General features: G+C 45.5%; 1 protein-coding gene across 2 annotated transcripts in view; it reads left to right on the top strand.

Annotated features, from left to right (window-relative positions):
- Window positions 1-17,242, top strand: part of UBASH3B (ubiquitin associated and SH3 domain containing B) — a 75,584-nt gene that overhangs the window by 52,872 nt on the left and 5,470 nt on the right. For both annotated transcript variants that reach the window (XM_056322694.1, XM_056322693.1), the window contains exons 6-13: window positions 1,393-1,601; window positions 8,112-8,247; window positions 8,631-8,751; window positions 9,702-9,824; window positions 11,655-11,747; window positions 12,503-12,647; window positions 15,593-15,699; window positions 16,656-16,765. In XM_056322694.1, the coding sequence (XP_056178669.1) occupies window positions 1,393-1,601; window positions 8,112-8,247; window positions 8,631-8,751; window positions 9,702-9,824; window positions 11,655-11,747; window positions 12,503-12,647; window positions 15,593-15,699; window positions 16,656-16,765 (1,044 nt within the window). The remainder of the gene's footprint in view (window positions 1-1,392; window positions 1,602-8,111; window positions 8,248-8,630; window positions 8,752-9,701; window positions 9,825-11,654; window positions 11,748-12,502; window positions 12,648-15,592; window positions 15,700-16,655; window positions 16,766-17,242) is intronic.

Genomic DNA, 17,242 nt, shown 5'->3' with positions numbered 1-17,242 from the left:
TGAGTCATCTGACCCATCTAAGCTCTCTATCTCAGGGTGAGATGAATCAACCTCTGGAGGAGGCAGCCTCCAGAAGGTGCCGGCTCAGGGAGCCAGCTAGACTCCTAAGGTTGGGGTGATTAACCCCACCAAAGCCTGTTGTGCAGAATCAGGCACACAAAACTTGTGGCAGCGTGGGAAAAAGTTATTTTAGTCCAGCACACAGTACACCACAGAGTAAACAGATGTCAAAACTTGTGGAGAGCTGAAGTCCTTTGTGCATGGTGCTGGTGCTCTCACCCAGCCCAGGCCATGCCTCCTATGCGTGACATCCTCCTTTCCTATCCAAAGAGCCATCTTGTCCTTTAGAAGCTGCAAGGAGTCAACACTATCACTGATTGCAAAGGGAGTTGCTGATGAAAACCAGCTCACATCTTCCGGTATCTAACTGCAGGCAGCTATGTGTGAAAGTTTTGGCCTTGTGGTATCAGGTGACAGCGACCAGTTTCTATCTTCCTTTGAAAACACCACAAATAGTCTAGGAGGATTAGCAAGCAAACGGGCTGACACCATCGAGAGATCAGAGCTGCTCGGCAGGTTATGGTTTCTTTTTGCATGGTGCCATTGCAGAAGTTAGGCTTGGCCAGGGACAATAACACAGTTGTTCTCCTTTTAAATGGGGGACTGCTGTAGCCACTTCCAAAGTGAGTTATTGGTAGACATTTAATACATGTGGATTCCTCATGCTCCAGTGAAGGGAAGATTACGCTCACTGATCTTTCCCCCAGCTTTTAATTTAATCCTGTTCATGTTTGGAATACAAAGAAAACAAGCATGGCAACATCCCAGTATTTCCCATCACCTATGATTTTTCCTGTGCATTCTCGTTAACAGTTTTGAGAGCAGCGTGTCACAGAGTCAAACCTGTTAGCCCCCTGGCAGTGTTTCTGCCTTGTCTCAAAAGCAACAGAGACAAGGAGAACTTGCTCTTTCAGGTCAAGTGTCAGTAGGTAAACCCAAAATGGTCACTAACCACTAAAGCTGTATGAATTCCAGGTCCCAATAAGAATTCAGTTCCATTTTTAACAGGGCACTTAGATTTAGGCACACGGTCATGTTTTGGCTCGCTTTAAAAAAAAAAATCATCTCCCCCGTTTCCTCCCAGTTATCAAAGACATGACTGGAATCAAAGAGGGAAGAAGGAGTAAATACCTTGAAAAGCTTTCCAACAGCAAAGAGTGGGAAGTGGCAGGAATTCCCCCAAGGGTAAAGCTTTCCTGGATAAAGCACAAAGTGATGCATTACAAGGAGAGCTGTTCATACCTTGCTAAGGAGTGCTCCTGCCCCACTCTGCCAAAGGTTCCCTTCCATTAACAATCCTTTCATTCATTTGTGCTTCTGTTTCTCCCCCAGACGCTGCAAGTGATCTATCCTTACGCCCCCCAGAATGATGATGAACTGGAGCTGGTCCCAGGGGATTTTATTTTCATGTCCCCTGTGGAACAGACCAGTACAAGTGAGGGCTGGATTTATGGCATTTCCCTTGCAACTGGCTGTTCTGGGCTACTGCCTGAAAATTACATCACGAAGGCGGATGAATGTGGGACCTGGGTGTTTCATGGGTAGGTAAAGCTGCTCAGTAGCTGTGATTTCACCTGGGTAAGTGAAGAGTCTCCCAGAGCTGCTGAGAAGCTCGTTTGGGGGAAATGAACTGGCACACAAAGCCCTGTCTCATAAGCAAAGGATGAGCAGATGCTATCCCTGTGCATGGGATTAGAGGACGACGTGATTTATTTAGCTAAGATGTTACAGCAACTATTACTCATAGGATGACTGCTGCTGGCTAATGGAGCTGGAGCAGATGGCTGCTGTAGAACCACTGCTGTGTAGACACCTCTGTGGTGGGACTAGGATCAGGAAGGTTTAAATTTGAGCATTAATTTGGGAAGCGGGAGCTTCTGTGTATAATTCCCTGGGGAGAAGGGATTGGGATCAGCAGTGTTGCTTAAGATACTCGGGAAGATTTTCAGAAGTGGTTAGTTGCCTGCCTGCCATTGGCTTCAATGAGAATGCAGACCTCACATTTTGAATAAGGTTATGCCTTAGACCTCTTGATTTTGATGGGAATTAGTTAAACGGCAATAAAAAACTAGTGCTTGAGAGGTGGGTTGAACACTCTTGCAAGGCTGTCTGCACCTCTGAAGCACCCAAACACCTTTGACAAATCTGGAGCATAGGAAGTAGTTTGTATGTCAGAGCACAAGCCAACAAGGAGAGGGGAGAGGCACGTTCCTGCCTGCTGCCCCTCTGCTAAGCACCGTGCAGGTACAGAAGTTTGGTTACAGTCACACCAGCGAGCAGATTAGTTACAAAGGGAAGGGATGGAGACATAGAACAAAACACAGACAATTAGTATTTCAGATTTCAGTGGGAAAACATGACCTGCGGGGAGAAGGTCTGAGCAGAAAGTGAAAGCATTCGGTAACCCATGTCAGCACAGGACAGTCAGAGGAACCGACCTAACGCAACACTTACTAGAAACAGATCCAACAACTCAAATCAGGCAAAATGCAGGAAGCAAAAAGGGCAAGCAGTTGTCTTCTTTAGCTGTGACTTTTCAGGCATAACACATGCAATGTGGTGAATAACAGACAGAGAGCAGGTACAGGGCAATCGTAGCTTGCAGGCTGGCTTCCAGATGTGACTGCCAGTAATCACTGCCCTTCTGGAAACCAGACCTGAGTCCTCCCCAACCCAGAAGCCCATCAGGGAGGGACAAGCATAGCAAGAGATCACTCATATACCCTCTTGTCACAACCATCTATTCTTTTCTTGCCTGCCCTCTGAGAAATGAACACCACTAATAAAGGGCTTCCATCCATACATGAGCCAAACAGAACAAACCTGTCTCTACTGAGTCTGACACTGTGAAACTCCAACTCATCTTTCATCAAGAAAAGGCCTCCAGTAACCAGACGCATGGGCAAATTCAGTCAGTGTTTGTATGAAGACAGGACTTAATCCAGACCCTCCAATCTGCAATCCAACAAGACCATCCTTTCTTCCCCTAAAATTTGCCAGCCAGAATGCTCTCAGGTCCACATACACTGCAGCAGCCTGCTCTAGTGGATTCTGGGGTTTGGTTTTGTTTTTTCTTAAATGCCTAGAAGAGTTTTGAGGCCTAGGGAGTAGCATGAGAAAGAATTACTATTGCAGCAGCAACTTAAAGGAAAGCCAAATGTTTTGTAACTCAAAGCACCTCTGCCGCCAGACAAGCAAAGAAAGGAAATGCCCCTTCCCTGATTACCGCTAAAGACTATAAATCATGAATTAGAGTATGCAATATGGAACATTTATCAAAAACATTATTACATACCCGGAAACAGTCTCATTTTACACAACAGCTTCCCGCAGGGAATATTAGGTTACAGAATGTCACGTGGTCAAAACAGTACAGCAAGCTAAGGACAACCTGAACCCCTCTGCCATCTAGGCAATGGTATCCACAGTAGGATCCTTGTGGTTAGAGAAGAATGGCACACAGATATCTTCACTTTGTACACATGAAAGTAAGCATAGCAGTACTCACCGGGACTGCAGGAGAACTGCTGCTGGGCAGGAGATGGGACCCAGCTCATGGGGTTGTGTCTGAGGCTGCTGGTGGTGAGCAGTGCTGTGATCCTGGGGGCTGGTTTGTGCTGCTTCTGTGGTACACAGCCACGTCCTGTTTCATCCCTGCAGAGGATGATAAAGAACAGAATAGCAGCCATGGAGCTTTCCCTCCTAGTCACAAGAGACTGCATTCTTCAAGTGAAAATCATGCATTATTGAGATCATCACGAAAATACAGCTCACTCTGGGCTGCAGCACCCTGGCTATACCATGCAAGAGATATGACAGGAAAAATGCTATTCTGGCATATTTGATCGAATCTTTAATAAAAGCAAAATCAGACTGCTAGTTCGTGCACATTTCACCTGAAAAAGGTTCCCCTGTTGCACTGCTCAAGGGAGGCACAAGCTGAACTGTGGCCTTTGCAGAACATGTTTTTTCTGGCTAATCTCCGAACAGTGAGCTCTGCCCAGCACACAGACCTTCCTGGCTAGCACTGTACATTCAACAGAAGGACATCCCGTCCCTGTGGTAAGGCCTGTACCTCAGCTGCAGACCAACAGGCTGCCACGCGAAGAAAAGAAGCATGATGGTCTGTTTAATAGGGGAGAAGAGGCTTTGCCTTCAAGGCAGAGTTACTGCCCATGAAACCAGGTTGTGTCTTGAGAGACTCCAGGTCTGAATCCTTTCCCTGTTTACTAAAAATAGGAATGGTATCACTTCTATTCAGCAAACCCCAAGGATTCTTCATAAACTTAAACTACATTTCTTTGCTGGCTGTGGCACATCCCTGCATGATTTCTTCTCATGACAAGGACTGGTACCAGTGAGGAGAAACATTTGATCTCTGATCAGTGCTATATGTTGGGAAATAATTGAAGATAACTTGCTTCATCATCCCACACAATGCAACCCAGATCCTAAGTCTGTGTAACCCATTCTTGCCATCCCCTCCATAAGGGTGTGTGAGTGAAAAATAACCTTTCTGAAACAAGCACTGGAGTCTCCTTAGGGGAGGAACCGGTTGTGTCTGTATTGATGTCAAGAGATCTGCTCTGACTGAGCCTAGGAGAGGACGTGGCCATAGGAATGTTAAAAACAAAATACTTTTCCCCCTGTATAGTATCAAGGTGGAAGTCCTTTCCTGGTAGCAGTGGAAGCTACTGGTGAGCTGAAACCACCTGGAATGAATCCAAACTACAGATTCAGTATTAAAGAGATATCTCTCTCTCTCTTCCCCCTCACCTTAAAAGCTCCCCACAAACTGCTTGCAGAGTATTTTCTAAGTTGCCTGAAAATCAGTGGGCTACCAAGTCAAAAGAAGAAACTCTCCACCCTCAGCACACAGAGCCTGGAGGAAGTGGGAAGCCCCGTGAAGACAGAATTTACTTGCCCCACAGAAGCCACAAAAACCAAGCATTCAAGACCAAGAGCCGCTCTGCATATGCATGTAAAGGCAGAAGTGTGCTATCTTTGTATCTGTGGACCCAGCACCACTCAAAAGCTAAAACTTGCGATGGCTCCCTGCACTGCTTTTCCATTACCAGCAAAGCCAGAAATAGTCACCTCCTCTGCCCCAAAATGGATAGAAGCGCTGTAGATATTACACTGCAGTCTATTTCAGCTCCCCGTGAGATGCCAAAGCTATTCCTCGCCCCTTTAATAAGCCTGAGAAATCAGACTTGGCGTAAGTACCAGGGGGAGGAAAAACAGCCCTAATTTTTCAAGTTATATTTGTGCCTCAGTAGGGTTTTTTCCACTCTGTCTTCCTCTGGTTCTGCAACAATGGCTGGTTCATTTTACCCGGGAATCCCTCTCCTCTAGATAGTGATGAGTGACGCAGCAGAAGAGTCTTCCTACGAAGGGCTGAGGACCAGCTCTGTTGTGCCATGACAGAGACTCTTTCTCCATCCTCTGCTGCAAACATCTCCATTCTTCAAGTGGCCTTTCCTGACTGGGAGACATTGCCTCCAGGGACACAACAGTATCACTGACAGAGCGGTGAAGGCAAGGCATCATCCAGAAGACAGTAGATGTTGTTGTCTGCCTTCAGCCTCTGTTTGCCAAGCAGAAGAACCATAAGCCTTTCGGAAAAAGCGTCCAAACAATGACCTATGCTTAGAAGATGACTCAGCTGAAATAGCTTCAGTGGTTTCTGTTTTCCAGCAACATCAAGGAGGTATCACTGAAGATAGGCTGGTGGCCCTTCTCCAGACACAGCAAGATAGTATGCCTTTGCCTCATCATCATTCACAGCGAATCCTCACATCTATGAATAGATAGTAAAGCATTCATGGCCTTTTAATAAGGGCTTAGAGAGAAAGAAAGTGTCAGAAATTGTGCAGCAGCTCCTGGGGGCAAAGGAAAGAGGGGTAACCAAACAAATCCTTAGTATTCTCCAGGTCAGTGTCCTTTTGTCATATGGGCAAAGAAGGAAAGGGCTGAGATGGGATGAGAGGCTGGAAGCTGCAATACAGAAGTCAAGTCAGAGAGCTTGGGCTCAAGATCCTCTTTGTCCAGCACTAGAGATGGGTCCTAGCTGAGAAATTCAGATTCTTCTCATATTGAGATACTCAAGTTTTCAGGTCAGTGAGGATGTGTCGGTGCTAGCTGCATCTGCACTCCAAGTTGACCACTTAATACAGCGATAAACGTCTGTGGTGCTTCCTGCTCAGGGCTTAGCTGCTCTGGGCTTGGCACACACTAAGGCACTTGGGCAGCTTTTGGATCAGAGTTGGCCTTATCCTGCCAGGTTGGACAGGGCTTTGAGTAACTTGGTCTAGAGGAAGGCCCATACCCCCAAACTAGATGGGTTGGAAGGGACCTTAAGGATCATGTGGGGTTCTATGATTCTATGGCCTGAGTGTACTTCTGCCTGCAGTGTATCACATGCATATATTCTGATGACAAGAGTTAGACATGTTTTCTCACCACAGCACCCAGTAATATTTCGCTCAGCCTACCCACAAAGCTCTCCTGCCTGCATTTAACCCCTCTTCAAGATCCACACACCCTCAGTTGCACTTCATACCATCCCTAACTCGGAGGTATTTGCTGCCCTGACCTCTGATGCTGTATCTGCATTTGGGCAATGAGAGGAACCGTTCCCTGGAGCAAGCCCAGCCCTTGTTAGGAACTCACCATGAATAAAATACAGTTACAAGAATCTGTAAACCTAGAAGGTCAGGTCTGAAAGAGTAAGAGCAGAAGGCTGGAGAGGTTATCTGCTGTCAGGGCTGTGCCCACAGTGGCTGCTGCCTCACACTGTTGGATGGGGATCAACAGTGCTGCCCCCAGCACGGCTGGTTCCCATCTCCCACTCCCCTTGCCTGCCAGTGCTTCTCTGCATGGCATCTTCACCTGACCAAGTAAGCCAGTACCTCAGTCTCATCCTTGCACTCTAATTCCACCAGATAAGGGACCAACATCGGGACCAATGGTGTGGTATTTTTTTCTTCTTTAAACTGGTGCAAATCATGGGATCTTGCAGAAGATCAGTTCTTAAAAAAAATGCAGATGACCTATTTTTGTTCCATTGGTAGAGGCACTTAGTGTTATTTTAACAGCTACAAAACCCCTCTGAGATTTTATCCTAACTAGGTGCTAGTCAGGAAGAAACTTCTGACATATTTAAAGCACTGAAAAGTGCAAGCAACGGCAACTATTTCTGCCAAAGTAAATGACCATAGACATTATCTGACAATGTTGTTTTTTAACGGCTAAGCAAACGTAACCCATGCAGTGTAACTGAATCTGCAGGGTCACTGCAGCTTCTGTACTTGCCTGTCAGAGTTTACTCCCAAGGGTCTTGGTCAAAGTCCTTGAGTCTCTGGGCACAAGTGCTTTATTTAGCAGGATCATCATTAGATAAGCCCCTTGAGGGAGAATGGGATCTATTATATCCCTTTGGCTACATTTAACAGGAAGCACTGGTGAGAATTAATTCCTACTGTAGATGGGAAACAGAATAGACAGCACTGAAAAATGTAGAAACAACAACCCCGACTGAGTGTGTCATATCCCTACCATGGGATACAAGCTATTTTGTGTGCAGGAACCCTGAAAACTGCCCAGCATGAGAGGCAGGGCTGTGCTCCTGCTTTCTACTGAAGCAGTAGCTTCAAAGGTGAGCGAAAACTCCCTGTAGCCATAAGTTTCCAAATGTGGGTCCACAAGACCATGGTAGGTAATGTGCAGCTGGTCCCCAGATGATGTTAGTGAGCATGGTCTTGGCATTTTCCATGAGAATATTTGAGGGCTGACAGTCTCGCAGCCCAAAGTTTGGGAACTGTTGTTCTGTGAAACTGTTTCTAAGGAAACAGAAAGCCTGCTGAGATGGGATTTGTTTCATCATGTGTGTGCATCACCTAGCAAGGTGCTCTCTAGGCAGCACTAAAATACAAATAATACCGTAATAACATGACAACAGTAATTATCATCAGTTCCTGTAGTCCTTACTGCAGGCTGAGTGCATGAAATCCAAAGCATTCCCAAAGCCAGCATCTTTCTATTTTTGTCAGGTCCTATTCAATTCTGAATACTACGTCTTCCCCATCCCTTCAAGCCTTCACTGACGGAGCTCTGGAAAGAAGACAGCAGGAAGACCAAGGACCTGGGGACGCAGGGCCACTCACCATCATCTGCCAGAATGTGCAGGTAGGGACCCACAAACGCATAAATCACAGTTTTTCCAGCAACTGGGTTTTCCCTGACAACTTATCCTCTGGTCTCCTTTCACTGCCTGCGTCAGAAGTTACAAGGTCTCTACAAGCTTTTGAATGACATGATTAACCGCAGGCACAGAAGACATCGCCGTACCCAAACCCACCTGTAGCATGGGGCAGCAGGACCCCATCCTCTGCTCACTTTACCAGTTTTATACCAGCATACATTTACCAATTTGAGAAGAGTTTCCTGTACCCATATTTGCACTGGGGTAAAGCAAGAGGTGCCTGGTCCTGACTCCTCTTAGTAAATCAGATCTCAGAAAAACCCTTGCACTTTGATGAAGGTCAAACATCCTGTAATTTTTCTTCCAGCCCCTGAGAATAACCAGCCAGCCAGGACCTCAGAAACGCTGCCTGTTTGTCTGCAGACATGGGGAAAGGATGGATGTTGTTTTTGGGAAGTACTGGTTGTCACAGTGTTTTGATGCCAAAGGTGAGTTGGCTCCCGTGGGTCTCTCAGGCCCTGGGTTTAGATGAAGGAAGGAGAGCGGCAACTGCCTGGGGCAAAGCTTAGATGGAAGCTGTGATTTCCTAACACAGAGTGCTGCCTTGAGCACTTAGGAGTGGCAGAAGACCTCCATGCAGAGCTCTGCGATGATAAGGCTGCAGTCAGAAGCAGAAACACAAGCCAGGGAGTAAATACTATATTTGCTAATATTTGGGAGACCGTTGCTGGAAAGATTACATTAAAGTAACATTGCCGAAGAGCATTTTCATTTTGAAATGAAGTCACAATGGTAGTAGTCAGTGTCCACTGCACACATGTACTACCATCAGGAAAATATTTTGCCCAGCTGACACTCAGTCCTAAATGAAAATAACACCACTACAGGTACAGTTCACAGTGCCCTTTGGGGCATAAGCTGGAGTTTGCGACCTAGGAATATGCTTGAGTTTCAGACTATAGTTACCAGACTGTAACTTCAGGCCCTGTTGGGATTAGAGCTGATAAGAAACTTGTCAAAAGGTCTTTTTCTGTTAAAAAAATGCCACTACCTTGTAGTCAAGATCATTGGAAAAAAGGATGATTTTACATCTACCTTCTTTCTAAATTTTGTTTGAAGAGCTCTGACATTTTAGCCTCCTGTAAAAATGTAATGTTTGAGGTATCTTTTGTTGTGGGATAGAAATTATTTTCCTTTGAGGAAATCTGTCCTAAAGATAACTTTAAAACCATTAGCAGCAATCTCTGCTGATTTTGAACTGATACAGCTGTGTAACTTAATTTTGTCAGATTTCCAATTGGTATACACGGGAAAAACTGCTCAACAGCCAGGTTCTAGGGTGCAGACTTGGTGAAAGAGGGCAGAAACAGGTGTGATGGCTCTCTGCCTCTGTCTGATGAAATAATTCCAGCAGCTGCTTCTAACCTTTCCCTCACAGGAAGGTATATGCGTAGTAACCTGAATATGCCTCACAGCTTACCTCAGAGAAGCGGCGGTTTCAGGGATTATGAAAAAGATGCGCCAATCACCGTGCTGGGCTGTACGCAGGCAAGGCTTGTTGGTAAGTTGTCCTCAGCAGACAAGAGCTTGCCCAGGAAGCTTTGCTACCTTCCTCCCACACACCCAGCCAGAGAAGGTGCAAGGCAGAAAGAAATGAATTGGGTACCCTGAACTAACAGGATTTAGATGTTTTGAGAACCTTTGCAAAGTCCCTTCACGTTCCCCAGCAAGCCCCCTCTTTCAAAGAAACCTCTTCTCCTTGAGCTGCTGCAGCTGGAAAAGGGACAGCACACAAACTGCAAGGCGTGGTGTGAAATCAGAGCCATCAGCAGCGCGGTTGCAGAGCGTTCACTACTGCCCTGTAAGCGTGCCACACTGGGAGATGCTGTTATTAACAATGTTGGTGAGAAATGTGGCAGTGTGACAGTCATCTCATACAAAATAGGCTTTTTCCTTGACTTTGACAATTAAATTTTGACCTGCAGTTTGCTACACCAATATACTTTTATCAGCCCATCTGGCTTTTCGTTTATTTGGCAAAAAACACTGCCCAAATTATTTCGTGTTCTCCCACTCCCCCATCCTTGTCGCTGACTTCTGAGCCTGTTACTTTGTAAACGGACAGAAAATCACTTGGTAGTCGAAGAGCACATATTGAGCATTGTGATTAGAGGAGCCCAGCCCCTTAAAGACATGAGCTTCAGAGAACAGTACTTAGCATTTTCCCAAATTCAAATCCTTTAGAGTACTTTGTGTTGGTCACATTCAAACTAGGGCAGCTAAAATTATACTTGCTTTTTAAACAAAAATAAATCACTGTACAACAGCAGGATGCTCAGGCTCCTGGTCACATGGCATCAGGGTTTGCAATATGCATGTAACAGAAGGCAAATCTGGGAGCAATCACAGCACACTTTGCTGGTATCATTAAATGGGTCCGAGTACGCAACTGCATACGTGACCCAGACGCCATCAACCTGCCAGCACGGCTGCGGCATGCCAGCCATCTGCAGGCAGCGGCTCCCTGCTGCAGCCACACAGGCTCGACCTTGACAGTTGCCGGAGCCATAATTCCTCTGACGGCTAAAGCAAATGAGCAGCTTCCTCATGACAGAGAGCTGTTAGATGTGCCTCTCCTTCTAAATTACCCCGCTTCACTCGAGAGATTTATAGATCAGTTTGACATGGTTACAGCCATCATTAAACATATGAAGTCAAGGTAAATAACCCCTTCTTGCTCCCACTTCTTTGTCATGCCTCTTCAAATATAACAAAATTATAATTCTTTTCTTACTACAAGTCCATGCAGTGCTGAGCAGATTCCTGTTCTTATTTGCTTCCCTTAGGCACTGCAAGAATATTAATAACCCTAATAGTGGAGTTGATTCTTATCTCATTTTCAGTGATCTTCCACCTGTGTAATGGAATGGTAATTTATACTAGCGAAGAGTTGAGCCAATTGAATTAATTTGGGTTTGAGTTAAGTTGAATCATTCTGATTTACAGCTTATAAATGAAATTAAATTAAATTCAAGCTCTGTACAGTTTTTCTCAGCACACTGTTTGCTTTTTGGCTAAATCTAAGAGAAGCAGAAACTGAGCAAAAGCTGCTGTGATTTCTTTGCATACTGGTTAATTACCTAGATGCAATTACCTAGATTACGTGGAGCAAGACACAGAGAAAAACGTATCTGGGTTCCACAGTCGTGCATATCACAGTGCCCAACACACCACTGAAATAAAATACAGTGGGTACATATTTCCCAAAACTCAAGCAGTGCAGCTGGGAAGCTGCTTTAGTTCCTTGCTGGATGACAGACACCCTGCTGCTGTTGTTGTTAAAATGCCATTTGTCTGGTTTTATTCATGGATGTTTGAAACTTGCTTGCAGGTGAAGCCTTGCTAGAAACTAATACCATTGTAGACTACATCTACAGCTCCCCATCCCTACGGTGTGTACAGACAGCACACAATATCCTGAAAGGTAAGACCCTAACAGGCAGGAAAGGCTGCTTTCTCCTCACTTTCTGGGAAAAAAACACTGCCAGCCAGATAAAAGGGATCCTGGCATGGGAGACCCAAGTAAATGGTAAATCAGGGTGAGGATTATTTCCACGGCAGTATACATTACATTAGCGCAACACTGTCCATAAGGAGCCCTTTTCTAACTGCACGGGGTGACAAGCGCTTAGGCAAGTGGTATGCTGCCCCCAACACCAGCTGTGGTCAGGGCTGGGTTTATCGCTCTGCCCTGCAAAAGCCAGATGTGCGTTCAGGATGGGTGGACACGGCCAGCTCAGCACGCCCTGTGCCCTTGCCTGCTCACGCTCCTGCAGCTGCTCATTGCTGCATGCTCCCACAGCAATTGCTACCACCAGGAAACTTGCTACCCCCAATAAAAATACTTTACTGTGGAAACTGGGAAGGGAAGTAGTGACAGAGGCACAAGATGCCCTGGCATTGGAAACAGTCAAAAACCAGCTCTGAAATACAGTCACACCTATGCTCAGTATATTGCATGTAGCTGCTGGCCAGAGGTTTACATTCACTGGCATATCATATGCCAAGTACGTAAATTAAATACTTCATCTTTCATAACTACTATTAATCAACTGACTACTTGGAGGAAAAAAAATATAATAATTTACAATCAAACCGAAGTATTAAAGCTGCAAACTCTTGCTGCCTTCCTCTACATCTGCTTTCATTGAGATCTGGTCTCCTTTCTCCCTTTTCCAGGTATGCAACAAGAGAACAACCTGAAAATTCGAATAGAGCCAGGCTTGTTTGAATGGACCAAGTGGGTCTCTGGGAACACACTACCCGCCTGGATACCCCCGGTGGACTTAGCTGCAGCTACTCTAAGTGTTGATACAACCTACAGGTAACAGAAAGTGGGGTGGGGAGGGTCTTGAATTGCTTTTTGGCTTTGTGTCTGAAGAGTAACACTCTGCTGAGTTTCTAATATAAGCAGTGACTGAAAGAGATGCTGAGGCTCCCAGAATAGACTTGGAGCAGGCTGAAGGCTGCTGTGTTGAACATGACCTGAGAACAGCTTGTTATAAACCAGATTTCCCAGATCACTGACAAGGTCCAGCTATATTGCTGATCATGGAGGTCCTCTTTCCAGTACTCCTTCTGTCCTGGGCATCTTTCAGGTGTCCAGGAAACCCTCAAAGTATTTTTGTTTTAACCCTTTTCCTAAAACTTCATAGTTTGGGGTCAGATAACAGAACTAGTTTTGCTGACTCAGTTCCCTGAACATCATGTTCATAGACTGAACTGGATCCTAGGCCCATTCACATCTGCCCTGCTCAGGAAAAAGCTTGTCTGGCTCTATTATGATTAGCATTGTGATGGATCTTAATTGTAAATTTTGCATCACCCTGGGGAACATGCTCACATCTGTCAGGAATTCAGGGTCTGCTGTGACACCAAAATGCAGAGGTTTTCTATCAAAGCGGCTAAACCCTAAGCATTTATCGCTTCTCAGCAGTTACATCTGAAACATTTCTAGTGGAAATAATTGCAGGTTTCTGAGTCAGGTTTTCATGGTATTCAAACTAAAGCCAGTTGGTGAAAGCAAACAAAGTAAATGTCTGGGTGAAAAACATCTGCATGGCAAATGGATAAGCACCACTGATTCTTCCTCCTGCTTTGCAGACAAGAGAAAGATAATTCACTCTGCTTTCAAGGGCTCTGACAGAGCTGCTCCAGAAGCGCAGAGCTGACCTCCCAGAACTCAGCATTTTTGCCAGCCACCCCTGCGGCTGCAGAGATCAGTCCTGGTGCCTGGTTAAGCTCCATATCTTGAACTCATGCCCTTGCTGCCAGCCTCTGCTGCTTTCCTTCTACCCAGCCACATGGCCATACTTGTGCGTTCCCAATATCATTGCCAACAAACACCTCAGAGCTGGCGGGAACAACCTGCAGTCTGAGTCTGGAGGGAAACTCAAGACTTTTCTGACTCCCCAGCGAAGTATCGCAGCCGTGGTGCCCTCCAGCCTAACACACAAGTGCTTTTTACTGTAAGCTGCAGAGGGAAAGGCTAAATAAAGCCCAGCAGAAAGTCATGTGGCAAAGAATAGACAAGATGATCTGCTCAGGCTTCCTACTCTCAAATTTATGATTCATTTATACAAGCCAGACTCAAAAAGCTCCCACAAAGAAGGAAGCTCCAGAAAGGTCATACAGTCCCAGTCTTCCACTGCACCTCACTGTTGAAATATCTGTATCACTATGACTTCTTGCAGAGTCTTGCTCTTTCCATCTTAGTGTGAGCCTGATCGCCAGCTGAGCAATCTCAGATGAAAACAAAACATTTATTATACACACATAGTATACATACATAGGAGTTCTACCTACATGGGCTTGGTGACAAATACTTTGGGCTGGGCTTTTGTGGTTGATGGTATCATCAGAAACGCTGGTATTTCCTGGTGTCCCAGTGCACCCGTGCATTTAGGAACCTCAAGCAGAATAAGCAGTTGAAATATTAAAACAAACAAACAAAAAAACCTAAAGAAAAAAACCCTGATTTTTTTCATACTTCATTATACCATAAACCCCTTGCATTGTGGCCTTCCAGTCTGCAGCTACATTTCCAACACTCTGAGAGTATCTAAATAGAAGTCCTTACACTGTATTTATCCCTGAAAGGGTATCACATGGCTAACACTCAGCAGAGCAGCTGGATCACAGGAGAGTCTCTGCTTCAGAAAATACATGCCTTCTGGGAAGACTATAATGAATATTCTCAGCATAAGAAAAGAGCCTGCTCTTGTATGGTCAGCTGGTTAGGTGGGGGACTGGGAGACAGCCCTCCTGGAATTCTCTGTCTCCTCTCTCATGGGTAATTCCTGTAGATAAAACAGATCGCTGGATGGAGGGAAAAGTTAGGTCTCCTTGCAGCACAGCATGAAAATAGAGCCTTCTGCTGCCAGTCCCTTGCTTCTCTGTGCACATCAGCCTACTTGAGCTGATACAATTGGCCAGAGTCCTGCCAGGCAATTCACTGAAACGCCCTGGCCCAGGAGGAGGCCGGCTAATTCCAGGCATTTCCCAGCAATGCAGCTTTACAGATGGCCAAAGCGGCTGTTTGCCTCTGCCCTTCACCGTCAAAGCATCAGCAGTGAAGGGAGCCAGCATCTGGCTTCTCCACACTCCACGTTTCCCCCTGTACCTGCCTTGTCACCTTAGACAGACACAGTTGTTGTCAGCCCCCCCTCTAAGCTGGAAGCTGTGGTAGCACAGTGCAGACCTCAGGCTGCCAAAGACGGCTTGGGCGGCGGCTTGTCACGCTGCTGGGACCTCACAGCTCCCAGCCAGTGGAGCCGACCCATCTGTCTGCAGGCAGCTGCGTCGACACTGTCCTTGTCCTGCTGCCCCTTCCTGCTCACCCACTCCTGCTGGGTACAGACTTTGTTCTCCTGCCACTCACTAACTTTATGTGGGTGGGTGAGCCCTGAAATCTGCTCATCACAGGACACATGCCTAAATAAACGCAAAGTGGCATCGTTGTTGCTGCATGCCATTGCAAAAGCAACACAAGTATAATCAGCATGTTGTATGCTGCCTCTGCTAATTGGTCTACATTAGAGGAAGCAGTTACCATTTTCACCGGATAACTGTAATATCTTAATGCAGGAATGGTAAACATCTCAGCCCTAGACTTTAAAAATAATCCTAGCAGTCCTGACGCAAGATACAGTTCTGGGGATCTGGGGAATTAGAAGAGCTAAAGAAGCAGATACTTTCAGATGAATCATAACTTGCACTTAAAACTTTATCCCTTCTTCCAATTTACCATACTTGTTTTTCTGCTCACAGACCTCATATTCCTGTCAGCAAGTTAGTGGTTTCCGAATCTTATGATACATACATAAGTAGAAGCTACCAAGTAACAAAAGAAATCATCAGTGAATGTAAAGGCAAAGGTAAGTGCTCCAGAGCAGATGGAAAACACAACGGGCTCTCTGGGATGTGAATGCCGACATTCCTGACCAGTCTTTCCCTCTTCAAGGAGACGAATCTCCCTCCCTGAATCTCTCATCCCCTCTCCCAGAGACATTGGAAAGTCCTGTATGTGTCTGAACTATGAGTTCAGATACGCTCAGCTTACAAGAAAGGTCCATAAATTTAAGTAGCAGAATTATTTTAGGGATCCTTACCCAATGCAAGCTGTCTGTTTCTCAAGGGAATAAATAAGCCATTTGCACTTTGCTGCCTGTTGCCAGCATCAAATGAGGCATCTTTCATCCCCTCTCCGAGCTACTCTTCTGAAATATATTACCCATAAAGACTGTAGAGAATTTCTCCGAACACAATATTGAAATAAAAAACCCTCTAGCTTTTAGTTTTCATTCACAATATAAGATTAGGATGTTTCTAAACTCTGGTTATTTCCCTAATTTCATTTCACCGATTTGTCTCTACATTCTAAGCTTTTATTTCAATAGCTTGCACACAAACTTCAGTAGCACAGCATGGCATTGGTTGTAAAGGATCTTGGAAATGGAAACCTAAAGCTATCAGGGTGGAAAACCAGCAACTGAAATTAAAGTGCTTGTTTTAATCAGAATTAATTTTTGGGTAGGAGAAAAGCATTTGCTTCACAAGACAGCTGAAATCTCATTGGAATTCTTGTTTTCTTCATAAAGCCATTTTAAAACTAAGTAGCACCGAGTTAACCATTATCCTGCAAACTGAGAAATGCTTTAAACACGCTAATAAACCAGGCTTTTTTCCCCCCAGTACGCATAGTTTACTATGTTGTTGTATTATGAACTGAACACATTTTGAACATTTTTAATTGGTCTGCTTGATCCTGGGCACCAGTCCCTAAAGCTGGCTTCACCTCCCTCCTCAGCCTGTGTTTCTCACTTTATTTCAGGAAATAACATCCTGATAGTGGCACATGCATCCTCCCTGGAGGCTTGTACCTGCCAGCTCCAAGGGCTCTCGCCACAGAACTCCAAGGACTTTGTACAGATGGTCCGAAAGGTAATTACCACCAAGGAGTCAAGCTCGCTGGCTTTACAAAGAGAAATTTGCAATCTGCTTAAGCAGGCAGAGGACACTTTGTTCCCCTCGTCTCATTATTGTGCCTGTTACTATGTTTCACCCATTTCAGCAGTCAGAGAGTAAAGCAGATTGGTTTAAGAGGCTTATCTTAACGTGTCACTTCTGTAACAGATAGCACGGGATCAGATGCCCACCTACAAATGGGCTTGCAGGGACTCTGCTTTATGCTTGTAGATACCAGGGGCTGTACAGAGGCTCCCACAGTGCCCTCCAGTGCCGAAAAAACCCGAACCACAATTCACAGGGCACTTCTGCCCTACACCACTTCCCCTTCACGTTTTACTCTAAAGAGCTGTTAACTGACACAGAAAAGGCCTGAAAATTTTAACAGGGGCTCCTGCCTTCATTCCTTTACTCCAGCCCTGCCTGGGGAGACGGCGTTATCCCCTGCCAGCC

This window comes from Falco biarmicus, chromosome 20 (genome assembly GCF_023638135.1).
Source record: "Falco biarmicus isolate bFalBia1 chromosome 20, bFalBia1.pri, whole genome shotgun sequence".
Classification (NCBI taxonomy): Eukaryota; Metazoa; Chordata; class Aves; order Falconiformes; family Falconidae; genus Falco; species Falco biarmicus.
Note: the sequence above shows the minus strand (reverse complement) of the source record. Positions and strands in the feature narration are given on the sequence as shown.